General features: G+C 44.7%; 1 protein-coding gene across 1 annotated transcript; it reads left to right on the top strand.

The window, feature by feature from the left end:
• Window positions 1–2,071: 2,071 nt before the first annotated feature.
• On the top strand, window positions 2,072–15,597 carry ARR3 (arrestin 3). The gene is made up of 17 exons (XM_069463698.1): window positions 2,072–2,110; window positions 3,058–3,095; window positions 3,384–3,414; window positions 3,563–3,623; window positions 3,822–3,866; window positions 9,514–9,713; window positions 9,835–9,894; window positions 10,073–10,140; window positions 11,120–11,255; window positions 11,449–11,533; window positions 11,801–11,873; window positions 12,277–12,414; window positions 13,907–13,990; window positions 14,267–14,290; window positions 14,480–14,532; window positions 14,781–14,790; window positions 15,427–15,597. The coding sequence occupies exons 2-17, from the start codon at window positions 3,079–3,081 to the stop codon at window positions 15,521–15,523; spliced, it is 1,182 nt and encodes a 393-aa protein (XP_069319799.1). The 5' UTR covers window positions 2,072–2,110; window positions 3,058–3,078; the 3' UTR covers window positions 15,524–15,597.
• Window positions 15,598–16,090: the final 493 nt, after the last annotated feature.

The following is a 16,090-nucleotide window of genomic DNA, read 5'->3' as shown; positions in this document are numbered from 1 at the left end:
GACTATGAGAAACTATACAGCAGAATCCATTTTCTTCCTTTTTCCAGCTTCTAGAACTGCATTCCTTGCATTCCTTGGCTCACAGCCCCTTCCTCCATCTTCAAAGCCAGCAATGTAGCATCTTGCGTCAGTCCTTGTATTGCCTTCTGTCTCTATAGTCAAATCTCTCTCTGCCGCTCTCTCATAAAGAGACTAGTGATTACATTTAGGGGGTACCTGGGTAATCCAGAATAATCTCCCCATTTCAAGATCCTCAATTTAATCACATCTGCAAAGTCCCTTTTGCATATAAGGTAACATTCATAGGTTCCAGCAATTAGACCTGACATCTTTGGGGGCCATTATTCAGCCTGCCACAGTAGGTAAAAATTCATTAAGCTGCACTTAAGATTTGTGCATTTTATTGTTTGTAAATTTATCTCAATCAAGAAATGCACATACTTCTGAAAAAGATAATGATTTATGCTCAGTCATAATAAGGAATTAAAGATCTAGCAGATCTACTTTCTTCCTACTAAGAGGCCCATGGACCTGAGTAGAAAGAGGGGATAAGTAAGTACCTAAAAGGGAGGAAGGAGAGTCAAGTGTGGGTCTGAAGACAAAAATGGGCTGAAGACCAGTCCAAAGTAGATTCATTCTGACTTTTCATCTTCCCCACAGACAACACTCTTGATGTGTATATGACTCTTTATTATATGTCCAGCATTGGTTTCTACCCCACTATGGTCCCGGCAGAGTCTGAGCTGTTCATTCTATCTGGAAACCCCTGAGAAGGAGAGAGTTACAGCAACTAAACAAAGCCCTGAGGTATATATTGCCAAGGAATGGCAGGGGCTGACACAGTTAACTATGCAAAGGGAATACAGGATGGCTGTCCAGGGCCCTCAGTAAGGAGCAGGAGTTAGGAAAGGCCCTGCCCAGCCCTCTGAGCCATAGCCAGAGCTATCCCCTGAGGAGTGGACACCTCATTGAGGGGTTGAGGGCTGTGTCTATAGATAAGTACCAGTCACCAGCCAGTTCTAAGGAGAAGTAGAGGCGGTCAGGGCCCTGGATCCCCAGAGCCTAGAGATTCTGTCTCTACATTCTCCATGCCCATGAGGCCTGGGCCTGGGCTCTATGGGAAGGACGGTCAAGAAAGGAGGATTACTTTGTTATTGCCATTGTGGGGATCCTGGCAGCTGTAAGGACAGAAATATCTCTAATTCCATAAGTGGTCATATGAGGCAAGAGAAGCTGCTTAGAGCATGGGCTTAGTTTCAGAGATTGGAAAGAGTCAAGAGCTGGGGCCGGGGGAGAGGTTACCTTAGGTGAGGGTGATACAGATGTCAATTGCCTATTTCCTCCACATGTAATGTCCTGCCAGGAGAACCTGTCCCTGGGCCAGGAATCTGATGTGACCTTCCTCTCCAAAAAGAAAAGAAGTTCAAGGCTCACAGACACGTGCACACACAGCTCAATACATGCAGCTCCTCCCCATCCTGTTCCCACTACCTACAGGAGATTGACTCCCACTGTGCACATAAGCTGGGATAATCAGGGTTTCTAAACATGGGCCTCAAGAGTCCAAAGTGCCAAGTGGTGGGGGCTGGGGAAAAGGTACTCTTTCTCATACGCTTGGCTTTTGTGTGGCCTGGAACAGCTGATATAGAGACTGGAGTGTGACACAAGGCTCTTCTTTCAAAAACACAAGGGCCTATACTTTGAGCCCTCCTATTTCTATCTCCCACAGTGCTTCACCTGCAAGACCTCCAACTCCACTTTGATCCCAGTTCCTCAGGTTCAAGGCCTCACAAGGCCAAAACCCTGTAGTTTCCCTTCTCAAACTCCCTTGCCTTTAACATCATCATTATCAATCTCCTACCCCACCCTGTCCCAGCAGCAATAGCCTGCTAATCTTTTAGCTACTAATCTCTTAGGCAGTAATCTGCTTTCCAAACTCTTGGCACCTGAGCTATTTATAGCAGTGTTTCATGCACCCCCCCCCCAGAACCCTATTCTCCTCTGACCCCCACCAATCTAAACTCTCAGAGGACTGTGAGTATAAGAGGCTGGGGAGGTAAGCACAGCAACCAGAGCTGGAGACTGATGTGAACTTCATCTATCTCCCCAGGTAATACTCCAAAGCCCTCTACTACTAGCCCATACTAAGCCCTACATCCCTTGCTCTTAGCATTCCCCCTTAACATATCAGGGAACAGTTGAGGAACACCTTTCCTGACCCACCCAGCATTCAGTTCAGGCTGAGAGGCCCTGCAAGAGACCTCTGGAATCTCCCCTAAGTTCACCCCTTGGGCCAAGACTAGTATACATCAAAGGGAAGGACTAAAAAGACATCTTCCTCTCTCTAAGCATCCCTACCTCAAGGCCTAACCCCTGAGGACAGGGATGAGAATAAGGATGGGAAAATGTGGGGACAGAAATAAGACAGATGAATAGGTTCAAGGAAGACTTTCAACCTCCATAGAGATTTCTGTCACCAACAACCAAGAGCATGAGGGCACCAACCACTTCTCTCCCATACCTTTCTCTCTTCTTAGCTGAGAGTCAAGGCCATGATGAGGTGAACTCAAGCTCAGGGTCCATTGCAGGAGAAGAAGGACACAGAATCCATTCATTCATTCATGTATCTAACAAACATGTCTTGGCATCTACTGTGTGCCAGCCTCACCTAGACCAAGAAACACATTCTCCTCATACTTTTCTGGATGAAAGCCTCTGCCCAGCCCCTTTCCAGACAAATTCCTTCTCTCTGAAGGCTCTCAAGAGTGCCCCAGCCATTCCAAAAAGTCCTGACATCTGTAAAGAGTAGATAGTATGGTTAGTCAGTGATTTGTACAAAACAAGGAGGGACTTTTCCCCTTGCCCAGGATGGCTAAAGAAGTACCCTTGGCAGCAGGGAGAATAGGAGGCACTTGATGTTGGCGAGGTGTCCATCTAAGGAGGAGAGGTTACATCACACTAGGTGTATATGGATGGTATACTGGAGTAGGGTAAGGAGAATAGGGACCTTACCCTACTCCAGTGATCAAGCCTTTCTTCTTCTTTCCCTCTTTCCAGAAACGGCTCAATATCAACTCCATGGCCAACACCTCCAAGTAAGTAAGAACTCCTTCTAATGCTCTGAATCTGTGAACTGCTCTCTACCCAAACCCAGGTATTTGTCTTTGGGGTAGAGGGGTTTCCAACCTTTCCCTAACTTGTGGCTCTGGACTCTACCCCAATTACCTCTACCTTTGTTTGATCCTGTGCTCTTGGAGCCTCTTCTCCTAGTCCTAGAAATATTTCCTCTTCCCTCCATTTCCCTTTCTTTCCTCTCACTTCCTCTCCTCTTCCCTGTTCTCCCAATCCCCCTCCCTATCCTCTTTCTGGTTTTCTCCCCATAGGGTGTTTAAGAAGACCAGCTCCAATGGCAAGGTGAGAACCTGGCCCAGCTGGGCAAATGGGAGGGCAAAAGGGATAGGTGGGTACCTCCTTCAAGGTATTGGGCGTTTGGGTTGGGGGATTCAGAGGAATCCGTTCAAAGATGATTGTGAGAGTAACGTGGGAGGTTGTTCCACAACAGATCTCCATCTACCTGGGGAGACGGGACTTCGTGGACCATGTGGACATGGTGGAACCCATTGGTCAGTGAGTCCAAAGAGGGGAAAAGCCCTGGGAAAAGGGCATGGGAGCCAGGGAGTAAAAGAAAGTCAGGAAATCCATGCAGAAAAGAAAGCCAATTAAAGGGAAGAATGGGAAGTACTGTTTTAAGAATCAACTTCTGCTTTTCATAGTCTGAGAGTTTTTCCTGACCAGGGTGCTATCTCACCCTCTTTTCACAGATGGTGTAGTCCTGGTTGACCCTGATTACTTACAAGGTCGAAAAAGTAAGTGGAAATCCTTGTTGGTCTTTGTATGTTTTAGGGGTCCCAAACTGAATCATTGCACATGCCAGACAGGTAATCTGAATGAGTGGACTTGACCAGAGGGTATAAGAAAACCAGAAAGTGGCAGGAACTGTGAATGCCTTGTCTGGTGGGGACTGACAACTGGGCCCAGTGTGGCCAAATTTTATGATTGCTAAAGAGGAACTGGAAATGAAGCTCAGAATAAGACCTTTAAAGCCCCAAAGTTTGAAAAGACTATGGTATCCCCTTCCCCAAATAATATTTAAAATAAATATATTTCTAAAACATAAATAAAATTTTAGTTTTCAAAATTACCCAAAACTTACATGTGTGCTGAAATTAAAATAGGTTCTTTCTAAAATTTCTGATTTTCTCCATTATTGTTGGTGGCACCCCTGCTTGGCTATTGATTTGAGTATGGACTTAAATTGCTTATGGAATGATTCAAATGCCAGAAATCCATATTTTTATGCAAATTTCCTGATTTTCAAATGTTGGCAACTCACTAAAAGATTTTAAAAGGCCTGGATAAATCAAAAAATCTTTTTTTCTGTAGGTTGGATGTGACCCTCAGGGCTGCCATTTTGCAACCTCTGGTGTGTGTCTTTCCATCTCCCTTTTTGTGTAGGGAAAATGCCTAACCTTTCCTTTAAAAAAATCCCAAACAAAGAAACAAAATGACAGCCACAGGAAGCAACAGCAAGAGACATTACTCTGGCAGCAGTACTATAGATCAAGATTATACTGAATTATTATTATTTTTTTCTGCTTTTTTTCCTTTTAATTCTCACTGTGGATTAAGCCCACTGTGATCCAACTAGACTGAGAATTGGGTTTCATTTGAAACAGGCTCAGAATGAGTTGATGAATACTAGTTCAGATGTAACCTTTAGCTATTGAATAATAGAGTAGCCTTAATTTCTCAGATTGAGCAGTGTGGATAAGCAATCCAGCCAGTTTTAAATATCAGAGGAACTTTGGGATATACTCATAAATTAACCAACTTATTTAAGGTTTCCAAGTACTCTATATTTCTAAAACCTAAATCATTTTTTTCACATTCCTACAAAATCTTCAGAATAAGCTATGAAAAGAAATCTTTAGTTTTAAAAAAATACATGTTGATCCAGGAATAAGATGTATTTTTCCTTTTATTCTAATCTTTTATGTCCCCTTAGTAGAGTTTTATATTATTATTCATTTAAGTTGTGCATATTTCTTGAGTTTATTCCTAGCTATTTTATACATTTCATTACTTTTATGAAGATCATCTTAGTTGCATCATATTTTCTAATGTGTTTTTCTATCAAAGTGTATTTGTTTATGTAAAATATGATTACTCTAACCATTGAGTGATAAAGGCCAATATAGGGGTAGTATATGTGATGGTGTGAATGAATTGTTGCTTAACAAAAATTTATCTGGAATCTCTGTGTATTATTTCTTACAACTGCATATGAATCTACAGTGATCTCAAAACACAGAGTTTAATTTCAAAAAGGCAATGAGGCCGGGCACAGTGGCTCATGCCTGTAATCCTAGCACTCTGGGAGGCCAAGGTGGGAGGATTGCTTGAGCTCAAGAGTTTGAGTCCAGCCTGAGCAAGAGTGAGACCCTGTCTCTACTAAAAATGGAAACAAATTAGCCAAACAACTAGAAATAGAAAAAATTAGCTGGGCATGGTGGCACGTGCCTGTAGTCCCAGCTACCCAGGAGGCTGAGGCAGGAGGATTGCTTGAGCCCAGGAGTTTGAGGTTGCTGTGAGCTAGGCTGACGCCACGGCACTCACTCTAGCCCGGGCAAGAGAGTGAGACTCTGTCTCAAAAAAAAAAAAAAAAGGCAATGAGAGAAATATTATTCATAGTATAGCATGAATACCTTAGGTGGCCTCATGTTCAATTATAGTAGCAAATAAAGTTGAGAAGCATACACAACAGCTATGAATAGCAGTTATCTCTGGAATATGATGCATTACAGCTGAGCTTTGATTTCTCTTTTTGTTTGCATTTTCTGATGTTCACAATTTATATATATTATTTGTACAATAAACACAAATATAAATTAATAACTTTAGAATAGATGACAATTTATGAAAGAAAACAAAAAGAAGATATTTCCTAGCACAAAAAACAGATGATTCTAAATTTCTTAGCCAATTAGAGCTTCAGCATGGTGGTGGGGGGGTGATGGCAGCTGATGACGTACTCCGCTGCCATCTCCACACAGGAACAGCAAGAGATGCCAAGAACAAGTCATCTGATTAACACCCTCACTTCAGGGTCTACTAGATCCCCCTCTGCCTCGACCCTCGTGACCTTTTTCTCTCTCATTCCTCATTGCTTTCATTTCTTCCCTGACTCTGCCTCCTTCCAGCCACCTCTTTTCCTCTCCTTCTTACCTTCTCTGTCTTTTCCTTTCCTTTTCTTTATTTCTCCCTTCTCCCACTTCAATTGGCCATAATTGAGAACCAAGGTGAATCTATGTGTTGTATCTTTTGAAAATTAAGTTTGTCTTTATTGTAGAAAAATTAGAGAGCACAGACAAAGGAGAAAAAGATTGTAATCTTATCATCCTTAATCACTAATATTTCAGCTCTTATTTATTCACATTTTCTGTGCAAACATATCTATGTTTTCATTAAAAGGCTATACTATGAATAACATTTTACTATCTTCTTTTAAACCTATATCAATATATAAAAACCTATAGCTTTTCAAGTTGTCTATATGTGTTTTGCCAATCTTCAATTGTTGGACAGTCACTGTATTTTCAATGTTTTGCTGCTATAAACAACCCTGTAAAGCACATTCGTATTATGTATATGTATATACCTTTTGGTACTTGTCCAATTATTTCTCTAGGCTAAATGCCTAGAAGAGGAATTAATGGCCAAAGGGCATTTACACATTTTTAAAGCTTTCTGCTTTCTATGCCTATTGCCAAATTGCCCTCTAGAAAGTTTACACCAATTAACTTTCCCTCCCGCAGTGTATGAGGCTGCTCATTGCCCCAGTCCTTATAAACACGGGTATTACCATTACTTTCAGTCTTTGTTGTATCTTTTGAATATAGATTCATTTTCCTCATTATTAATTTTAAAATCAAATAATCTGATGTTCAATGTCTTGATCTTTTAAGAATACTAAAATAAGTTGCTTTCTACTTATGTGTGGCTGTTGGTAGTTTGCAGAAGCTTTCTATCTGCATCTCGTCTTAGGTACCAGCTGCAAATATGAGTTCAATTATAACTGCTCCATTTCTGCCGATATTCCCATCATCATTTTCTTAACCTGTAGAGTGGGGATAATAATACTTTAGAGAGTTATTGTGAGGTCTAAATAACATAAGCAGAGTTCCTAGTGCAGGCCCATTATTGACAGGCAAAATAACTGAGACCCAGAAAACTCAGGGGATTTGTACAAGTCCTATTCAAGCCCAGGTATTCTGATCCTAAATTTTATTGTCTCTCTTTTTCATTATGAAATATTCCAGGTATAAAGTATTATATAATGAATACCCTGTACCCACTACCTAGCTTTAAAAAAATTACAGAAACAAACTGAAGCCTCCTGTGTGTCCATTCATGATCCCGTTCACCTTCCTCCCTCCCTCCTCCTTCTCTTGCCCTTCCCCGGGCAGTCACTATCCTGAATTTGGTGTTTATTACTCCCATGATGATATCTATACTTCTATTCCATATTTATATATCTGTGTCAACTTTGATATTGTTCTACATGATTTTAGACTTTGTATAAATGGTAACATACTATGCATATCATTCTACAGCTAGCTTTTTTTACTCAAGAGTTTTTGAGTGTTTGTGCTGATATAACAAAATACCTGAGACTGGATAATGCATAAAGAACAGAAATTTGTTTTCTCACAGTTCTGGAAGCTGGGAAGTCCAAGATCAAGGTGCTGGCAGGTTTTGTTGTCTGCTGAGGGCTGCTCTCTTATTCCGAAATGGCACCTTGTTGCTGCATCCTCTGGATGGGAGGGATACTGTGTGCTCACATGGCAGAAGGTGGAATAGCAAGAGGCCTCTCTTATAAAGGTCTTTTTTTTTTTTTTTTTTTTTGAGACAGTCTCACTCTGTTGCCCAGGCTAGAGTGAGTGCCGTGGCGTCAGCCTAGCTCACAGCAACCTCAAACTCCTGAGCTCAAGTGATCCTCCTATCTCAGCCTCCCGAGTAGCTGGGACTACAGGCATGCGCCACCATGCCCGGCTAATTTTTTCTATATATATTTTTAGCTGTCCATATAATTTCTTTCTATTTTTAGTAGAGGTGGGGTCTCGCTCTTGCTCAGGCTGGTCTCGAACTCCTGAGCTCAAATGATCCGCCCACCTCGGCCTCCCAGAGTGCTAGGATTACAGGCGTGAGCCACCGCGCCCGGCCTCTTATAAAGGTCTTAATCCCATTCACCAGGGAAGAAGCTCTCATGACCTAATCACCTCTTAAAGGCCATCTTAATACTACCACAATGGCCATTAAGTTTCAACACTTGAATTATGGAAAGGACACAAACTATAGCACAATATGAAGTTCTAGTTCATGTATTTTAATCTTTGTTTAGTATTCCATTATATGAATATACCACAATTTTTTACCCTTTCTCTTGTTGATAGATATTCAGATTATCTCCAGTTTTATGTTCTGACAAACATTGATGCAATGGACATTCTCATATGTATCTCCTTATAAACATGGGCAAGAGCTTCTCTAAAGTAGTAGAATTCTTAGGTCATAAGATATGAACAGACTCAATCTTACTGGATCGTGCCAAACAGTCTTCCAAAGTGGTTGTTTAATGTATACTCCCACCAGCAGTATATAAGAACTCCTATTGCTCCACGTCTTTGCCAACACTCAGTATCGTCAGACTTTAAAATTTTTGACAATCTAAAGGGTGTAAAATATTATCTCATTGTGATTTTAATTTGCGTTTACCTGACTACTGGTGAGATTAAACATCTTTTCTTGTTATCGGCCATTCTATTTTGTGCTTCTGTAAAGAGCCTATTCACATTCTTTACACATTTTTATATTGGTATATTATTACTATTGATTTGTAGTTCTTATACATTCTGGATGCTAAACATTTTTTTTTTAAATAGGATCTCATTCTGTTGCCTGGGCAGTGGCATCATCATAGCTCACTGCAACATCAAACTCCTGGGCTCAAGCGATCCTCCAGCCTCAGCCTCCCGAGTAGCTGGGACTACAGGCCTGCACCACCACACCTGGCTAATTTTTTTGTTTTTTGTAGAGATGAGGTCTCGCTATTGCCCAGGCTGGGCTCAAACTCCTGGTCTCAAGCAATCTTCCTGCCTTGGCCTCCCAAAGTACTAGGATTATAGGCGTGAGCCACAACGCCCAGCATGGATGCTAAACTTTTGTTTGTTGTATGTGTTGCAAATATTTTCTCCTTGGCTTTTCTTTCTTTCTTTGTTTATAAAAATTCTTAACATAAGGAAGTTTTAAATTTTACTTAGTATTAATCTTTTTCTTTATGGTCATAGTCTTTTGATCATATTATATTGCCTCTTCATGTCTTCCTGTGACCCAGTTAAGGTCTCTTTTCCCACTCAGGCCTGATAGGTCACTCTCTTCCTCCTTTGCCTGCAGTGTTTGTCATGTTGACATGTGCCTTTCGCTATGGCCGTGATGACTTGGATGTGATTGGTCTGACATTCCGCAAAGATCTGTATGTACAGGCCCAGCAAGTGGTCCCAGCTGAACCCACTAGCCCCCAGGGGCCCCTCACAGTCCTACAGGAGCGACTGCTGCACAAGCTGGGGGACAATGCCTACCCCTTTACCCTGCAGGTACTGACCCCAAGTCCTGGGCAAAGTTTCCAGGCAAGATTAAGAGAGGAAGATAAAGAAGGAGGACAGAGGAGAGGGGTCCCTATTTCTTCTGTTTGCTGACCTCTTTTTGGTCCTCTAGATGGTTGCCAACCTGCCCTGTTCAGTGACACTGCAACCAGGTCCTGAAGATTCAGGAAAGGTAAAGTCTGGGTTCTGAGAAAGAGTGATAGATGGTAGTGCCAGGGAAGAAAAACAGTGGGACAAATGGACAATAATGGAGAAATGGACAACTAAGGAATGAGATCAGGCATTTTCTCATAGGCCCAAGAGGAAGGAAGCACTGGAAATGAGTTCTCTTTGCCCCTCTCCCTTTACAGGCCTGTGGGATTGACTTTGAAGTGAAGAGTTTCTGTGCTGAAAATCTGGAGGAGAAAATCCCCAAAAGGTATTCTTTGGTCCTCCCCCAAATCCCTGCCTCCAGCCTCTGCCATGTCATCAGAGATCCTGCTCTCACGACAGAAACAGCCCTACTTCTGACCCCCATATCACCGTTACCACAAATGATGCCCAGTTCTGAGTCCCCTCTGAGTTCTCTTCTTTGCTCTAGGGCAGAGGTCAGCAAACTTTGCTGTAAAGGGCAAAAAAAAAGAAATACTTAGGTTTTGCGGGCCATATAGTCTCTGTTGCAACTACGCAACTCTACTATTGTGCAAAAGCAGCCACAGATAGTACATAAATGAATGAGCATGGCCGGGCACTGTGGCTCACACCTGTAATCCTAGCACTCTGGGAGGCCGAGGAAGGAGGATAGCTCGAGGTCAGGAGGTTGAGACCAGCCTGAGCAAGAGTGAGACCCCGTCTCTACTAAAAATAGAAAGAAATTAGCTGGACAACTAAAAATATATAGAAAAAAATTAGCCGGGCATGATGGCACATGCCTGTAGTCCCAGCTACTTGGGAGGCTGAGGTAGAAGTATGGCTTCAGCCCAGGAGTTTGAGGTTGCTGTGAGCTAGGCTGATGCCACAGCACTCTAGCCTGGGCAGCAGAGCGAGACTCTGTCTCCAAAAAAAGTAAATAAATAAAATTTTATTTATTGACACTGAAATTTGAATTTTATATAATATCCATGTGTCATAATATGTTATTATTCTTTGATTTATTTCAACCATTTACAAATGTAATACCCATTCTTGGCTTGTGGGCCATATAAAAACAGGCAACCAGCCAGATTTGGCCAACGGGCCATAGTTTACTAACCCTTGGTTGAGATACCTACATTAAGGGTCTAGAGGAGTTCTCTGAGGGAAGCTTTCCCCCACCCCCACCCTCACTCCCAAGCAAGAACTGGGCTATGAGTGTGGCATGGGAGAGATCTGTGGGTCCCAAAAGAGATGTTCTGGCTAACCCTATGGCCTTTGCTCAGAGACTCTGTGCGGCTGGTTATTCGGAAAGTACAATTTGCACCCCTGGAGCCAGGCCCTGGGCCCTGGGCCCAGACCATTCGCCGCTTCCTTCTGTCAGCTCAGCCCCTACAACTCCAGGCCTGGATGGACAGGGAGGTTTGTAACGCACCCCCCCCCACTTCCTGCCCCTACCCTGGAACCCCTCTGATACCCTTTCTTCATTGATTTCCTACTTGGGCAGGCAGAGACAGTAGCCAGGGTGGTAATAGTGCTAAGGAAACAGGAATTCTAGGTCTTAATCTGCGTATTCTTCCTCTAACCTTGTGATGGGCCTCTCCTCCTGCTTTAGGTTCACTACCATGGTGAACCCATCTCTGTCAATGTTTCTATTAACAACTGCACCAGCAAGGTCATCAAAAAAATCAAGATTTCAGGTGAGCTCTTTTTCCCCATCCTTCTGCATCTGGTCCCAAAGCCACAGGTCTTTTTCCAAAACTCTGCCCCATTTACCTGTCTGCATTCATCTAGGCTTTCCCCCCAACATAGGCTTGTCAAAATACATATTTTTGTTTGTCCATGAGCACATATTACTGCATCATGTATAGTATGCCCATGTATAAGGTCACATCTAAGGACAGTGAGCTGGGGTCTCAAGGATAACTGACTAATTATAGTCATGTGCTTCTTCCTGGCTTGTTCAGTTGACCAGATCACAGATGTTGTCCTGTATTCACTAGACAAGTACACCAAGACTGTGTTCACTCAGGAGTTCACGTGAGCCGGTGGTGGGGCTGGGGTCAGAGAGTCAAGGGGTGTGGTGGTGGGAAGAGGGCCAGCAGGCACATGAGGGGGTTGGGGAGAGAAAAAAGTCGGGGAGAGCCCAGGAATTAGGAAGGTCAAGGTGAGGGCTGACGTGGAGAAAGGGAGGGATTACAAGGTGAACTTGAGGGAGGGGATGCACCTTACCCACAAGAGGACCACTGCAATGCTGAGAGTGGGCAGGGGCATAAGGATTTTCTACCAGAGCTAATTCCTCCCACTCCTTTTCACAGTTAGACATTTCACCTCTCTTGGATGCTCCAGTAGGTTCTTAGGATTGTGCAAGATACTCTTGGGACTGAAAGTACATTTAGTTGGCAAGCCTAACCTAAGTTATTCTCTTATTCCCCTTTTAAAGGGAGACTGTAGCTGCTAACTCCAGCTTCTCCCAGAGCTTTTCAGTAACCCCACTCCTGGCTTCCAGCTGCCAGAAAAAGGGCCTGGCACTGGATGGAAAACTCAAGCATGAAGATACCAACCTGGCCTCTAGCACAATGTAAGCTCAAATGTAACTATCAACCTCCATTTCCTACTCCTAACCCATTCCACATATGGAACATATACAGCTCTGAGGTTTCATCTTCACTGAAGTCTACCTGCTTTTTAAAATGTCCTTGGCCAGTGTTGAGAGACTCCTCCAGGGTTGAGGGCCAGCAGCAGGCTAAATAATGCCCATGGGACCAATGGTAGCCTTAGGTCAAAGGCAGCAAGAAAAGAAAATGTGGAGAGGAAAAAAAACCCTTATGTTGTATAATATTTCACAGTTCACAAAGGTCCTACATATGTGCTATGTTGTCTTTGTAAGAATCTCATTAAAGTAGGCTGGATAGGTGTTCTTATTCCATTTTATACTTAAGGACCCTGAGGCTCAGAAAGAAGAAGGAACTCACCCAAGGTTGCATAGCTAACAAGTGGCAGAGGTGGACAGGATTTCATCACATCACCTGGCTCTAAACACTGTGATCCCTATAGTAGCTATTTTCTAGAGAAGATAGAAATGCAGTAGAAGACTAGGAGATGAGAAATGGAGGAAAAGGAGGACAAAAAAGGCAAATCATATGATTAGGAACTAAGAATTCTATGAAATTATTCATTTGGCCCTCTGCCTTCAGAGGCCCTAGTGTTAGACGGGTCTCTCACCAAAAGCCATCTGCTACAATCTGACAAGTGTCAATCACTCACCTCTTCCTGTGCCTTATCAATCAAGTAGCTATAGGCTGTTATTGCTAGAAATACCCTTAGAAATCATCCAAGCAGCATTATTTTATAGATAGGAGACCAACACCCCAGAGCAATGAAGAGATTGTCCCAAGCTCATACAGCTCTCAGTGTCTTATTTCTCAATTAGCAGGTTTTCATTGAGCACTGGTTACATGCTTATTCCTATGCTCAGCAATGGGGGAGATATAAAGAAGTTTAAGCCAGTCTCTGCCTTTAGTCAATTTATAGCCTAGGTGAGGAACAAAGAGAAATGAGAAGCCAGCATAGCTGGTGAGTGCTTCCAGGAAGAGATAGAATAAACTAGATCTTGAAGAATGTGAAGGATCTGAATACCAACAGAGGAAGAAAGGAGCATTCCAGATTGGGAACATAGCATGGGCAAAGGCCAGAAGGTGGGGCTCCATATGACATGTTCTGATCACGGAAAGAGGATGCGTCTACTTAGGTTGCATCCCAGGTGTTAGGGATTTAGGGCAGAAAAAGGTTAGAGAGGCTAGGTGGAGCCAGGTTGTTAAGGATCTTGAAAGTCAGGCAGAGTAGTCATATTCAAAAAGTAGGCTCTTGAACAGAGGGTGATGCGGTAAAACTGAATTTTAGGAAGAGAAATGTGGCCTCAGTGGGTAGGAGAGATTAAAGCCTGGGAGATCTTCTCAGAGAAGAGGAAAGGTAATAGGGTGTGGTGATGGGAATGCACAGGAAGAAATGGGAGGAATGAATGAATTACTCCTCATGCCCCTAAACACACAAAATGATACTGCAACCTCCAGTCTTAGACCAGGAATGGACAAGGAGCTGCTGGGGATCTTGGTGTCCTACAAAGTCAGAGTCAACCTGATGGTGTCCTGTGGAGGGTGAGTGAGGGTTCGGGGTCTGTCTGGGCAGGGGCTGGGGAGCCAAGCATTTCTCATGTCTGTTTTTCTCCCAGTTAGACTGACCCAATCAAGTTGTTCCCCACTCCTTCTGCCAGACCAGGTTCCCAAACCTGTGAGCTCAGTGAGAAAATCACCTTCCCTTCCAGAAACCCATTCTGTGGCTGAGTTAGCCTTATGATCTCTCATCCCCCAGTAAAACTAGGTTGCCCATTATCCATTTCCAGCTGCTAATTTTGGCTGTCATTCTACCCACAGCATCCTAGGAGATCTGACAGCCAGGTGAGAGACTGAGGTGGAAGGACTGGACAAGAAGGGGTCAAGGAGGGGATAAGGAGACCAAAAGAGTGACTAGAGAGAGTCTGAGGGCATCCTAGAACGGGAATACTGAGGGAGGGAGGGAGGGAGGGAGAGAGGTTCAGGGATCAGGCTTGTAGGGAGATCAGTAACTCCATCTTGGGATCCTCACAGTGATGTTGGTGTGGAGCTGCCCCTGATGCTGATCCATCCAAAGCCATCTCATGGTGAGTGACCAGGTGGGACTCACAGGAAGGGTAGTCCTAAGGGTTGGGGGCCAAACAGTTTGGGTAGAGATGGAATAGAATAAGCAGGCTGGGTGTCTAGGTTTTCAGGGGAAGTATGTGTGTTGGGTGTGCGTGAGGCGAAGGGTTTGGAAATGGAGGGGCAAGAGTGAAGACATTTCTTCAAGGAATCGAAGAGTTCCTCATCAGCTTCAGCTCCATTTTTCCTTCCCTTTCCATGCTTGCTACAGAGGCCGCAAGGTAATGGAATATGATGCTTGGCAGCCCCATCCCCCTCTCCCCATCGCCACCCTCCATTTTACGATGATGGAAATGCAAAAAAGCTTCTCTGGGGTGTTGCTTTCAATAGGTGTGCAGTGGAAACGTATGGTTTAGCTTCGTGTCACAGTTCAGTGCTTTTCATACGCCTTCCTTTCCCTTTCTGCACCCCCCGCCCTCCACCTCCCACTCCTCTAGGAATCGTCCTTCCCCCTCATCCCTTCCATTTTTCTTTTTCCTTTTCCCCTACTCCCTCGCACGCACTTCTCTGTCTTTCATTCTTTGGTCCCTTCCCTCCTTCCCACCCTCCATTCTTATTTCCCTTCCAGCACTCCTGGGGGACTTTTGTGCTGGGAAATTTGGGAGGGAATGAAAGGAAACTAGCCAGAGTGGTCGCTGGCGGGCGCGGCGCGGCGCGGTGCGGCGCGGGGCGGGGCGGCGCGGGGCGGGGCGGGGGGTGGGGGGAGTTGAGGGGGGTAGGTGCTGAGAGAGGGCCGAGGAGCCTAGCTGGGAAGCAGGGAGGGGATCACTTCTCTGGGATCTGGAAAAGGAAGTGAACGAGGAGGACGCCCAGAAAGGGGTTCCAAACCGTCCACTCCCCTCTGCTGCTTCTGCAAGCTCTGAGGACATAGTCATCGAGGAGTTTACGCGGCAGGAGCAAGGCGAGGAGGACGGCCAGAAGGCTTTGGAGGCGGAAGGAGATGAGGGGAGCTGAGCGCCTCGCTCGGATGCCCCTCTGTGTGGGAGGCCCCACTGCAATGCTCTAATAAATTGGCTTGTCCAGCTATGCCTGGTGATCTCGTTAATATTTCCTCTTCCCGGAGAGTAATTAACTACTGAGAACAATCTTTCCTGCCCCCATGCCCTCGCCGTGATTGCCACCAGTCCTCTGTGGGTCCTTTGGCTTTCTCTCCGGCCCAGGCCATCCCCCCCCCCCGCCCACCCCATCACCTCACCACCCCACCACCCGACTCCAGCGCTCCCTTGATCGCTCTAAGCACAAGGCACTGGTGCCACGGAAGCTGCCGGGAGGGAGCCGAGGGGGCGTGGCCGCACCCAGGCGTGGGTGCAAAACCAATAGTCGCCAGCCGCCCTTGGGGAGAACGCGGTGTGACGCCAGGTGGCGGAGCCCACCTGCTGTGATGTATGCCTGATGTATGCCTTCCCTACCATACCGTAGGGCCCAGAGTAATGTCGGAGGCTTTGGCCTGGAGGCTGGGAGACCTGAATACCAGTCTCTGTGCAAATCCAAGCTTGTATCCCTGGGAGAGAAGAGCCGTGC

Source organism: Eulemur rufifrons, chromosome 30, assembly GCF_041146395.1.
Source record: "Eulemur rufifrons isolate Redbay chromosome 30, OSU_ERuf_1, whole genome shotgun sequence".
In the NCBI taxonomy this organism is placed as follows: domain Eukaryota; kingdom Metazoa; phylum Chordata; class Mammalia; order Primates; family Lemuridae; genus Eulemur; species Eulemur rufifrons.
The sequence above is the reverse complement of the archived record's forward strand: the minus strand, read 5'-3'. Positions and strand labels throughout refer to the sequence as shown.